We start from the raw sequence: 1,349 nt of genomic DNA, 5'->3' as shown, positions 1-1,349 counted from the left end.
GTTGAAAACAAAAATGAATTTAAATTTCACTTATCAGCGAGTGAGGTTGATAATTTTGATCCTTTTTCTATCTCGAATCAAAAAGGCATGTAAACGTTTTTAGTTTTGTGCTGTTACATCTCATCCTGAAAATTTTTTTAAAGTTGTTTTATTTATTAAAGTGCTCCTATGGAAGTATTTATGAGTTATTTCTAACGTCAATGCAATAAATTATGCATTATAAACGTTTAAGTAGCATATAAACCAAAAACAACATTGTAACCATAGGAATTTGACAGCAATATGAGAATTTTAGTTCTTAAAATGCAAATAATTATTAACATGTTTCTGCTATTTCAACGTAGTAGCTTAAACCGATATTAAATGCATACTCAAATGAAGATGTATATTAATATTATTCCTGTTGTACAAAAACACTTTTTTTGGGTAATAAATAAGCGTGGTTCAACTCTTACTTGTGGGGCTTTTTGGAGTCAATCACCTCTACCTCCTGTCCTTCCTTGAGAGGGATAGCTTCAGGATCACACTCAACTGGTGTATAATCCAACAAAGCAACGTACACATCCACAATCTGAATAAATAAAGAAAAATAACGGATGTGAGGAGGCATTAACTAAGGGTTATATTGGCTTTTAAACAATATGTGTTAATTAATAGATTTGTGATACATTTCTGTTTGAAATTTGTGATTGTACATATAATATCACATTTATATTCTTGTCAACGAAAGAAAAAACACCCCTGTTGCTAAAAACCTCAGTAAAGAAACTTATAAATGTTCTTAAACATGAAATCATAGGTAAATATATAATAAAATAAAATTTCAACCGGTTACATAAACAAGCTAGACCTTACTATATATTCTTACTGACGCGTACATGAAATTTAATAATGTGAATATAAAATGAACACTGTATCATAAGTGGCAATGACGCATGTTCAAGTAGGTAAGACAAAAGAGTTTTTGTATGAACAAGTTAGATAATTCTCAATCGTGTTAATTAGAACAAACAATGAGGTACGAGTTCGTGGCTTGGAAGTATTTTCAAGATAGAAATAAAAATAATTTAATAAAAGTTACAGCTTTTACAGTATGGAATGTTAGTTTTTAGAACAGGTACGACGTTTCGATCATTCTCAATTACATAAGTTTTACCTATAAAGAAAGTTTTAGTACTTAAAACAACATTCAACAATCTAACAGTGTATTTAAATTTTACAATTGATAGTGGTTACTTATGCACGTGCATATCAATCCGCGTGATTTGACAGATTAGATATTTAGAGCTGAATAGAAAAAACGAGCAAAAAGTGAATAAATATTAAAAAATGTGAAATAAGATTTTGAA

General features: G+C 29.1%; 1 protein-coding gene across 1 annotated transcript in view; it reads right to left on the bottom strand.

Moving 5' to 3' along the window:
- Positions 1 to 455: 455 nt before the first annotated feature.
- LOC106476078 overlaps positions 456 to 1,349 on the bottom strand; it is a gene marked incomplete at its 3' end in the record, with an annotated part of 7,166 nt that continues 6,272 nt past the window's right edge. The window contains exon 2 of the mRNA XM_013936751.2: positions 456 to 571. Coding sequence (XP_013792205.1) covers positions 456 to 571 — 116 coding nt within the window. The remainder of the gene's footprint in view (positions 572 to 1,349) is intronic.

This window comes from Limulus polyphemus, unplaced genomic scaffold (assembly GCF_000517525.1).
Source record: "Limulus polyphemus unplaced genomic scaffold, Limulus_polyphemus-2.1.2 Scaffold9757, whole genome shotgun sequence".
Classification (NCBI taxonomy): Eukaryota; Metazoa; Arthropoda; class Merostomata; order Xiphosura; family Limulidae; genus Limulus; species Limulus polyphemus.
The sequence above is the reverse complement of the archived record's forward strand: the minus strand, read 5'-3'. Positions and strand labels throughout refer to the sequence as shown.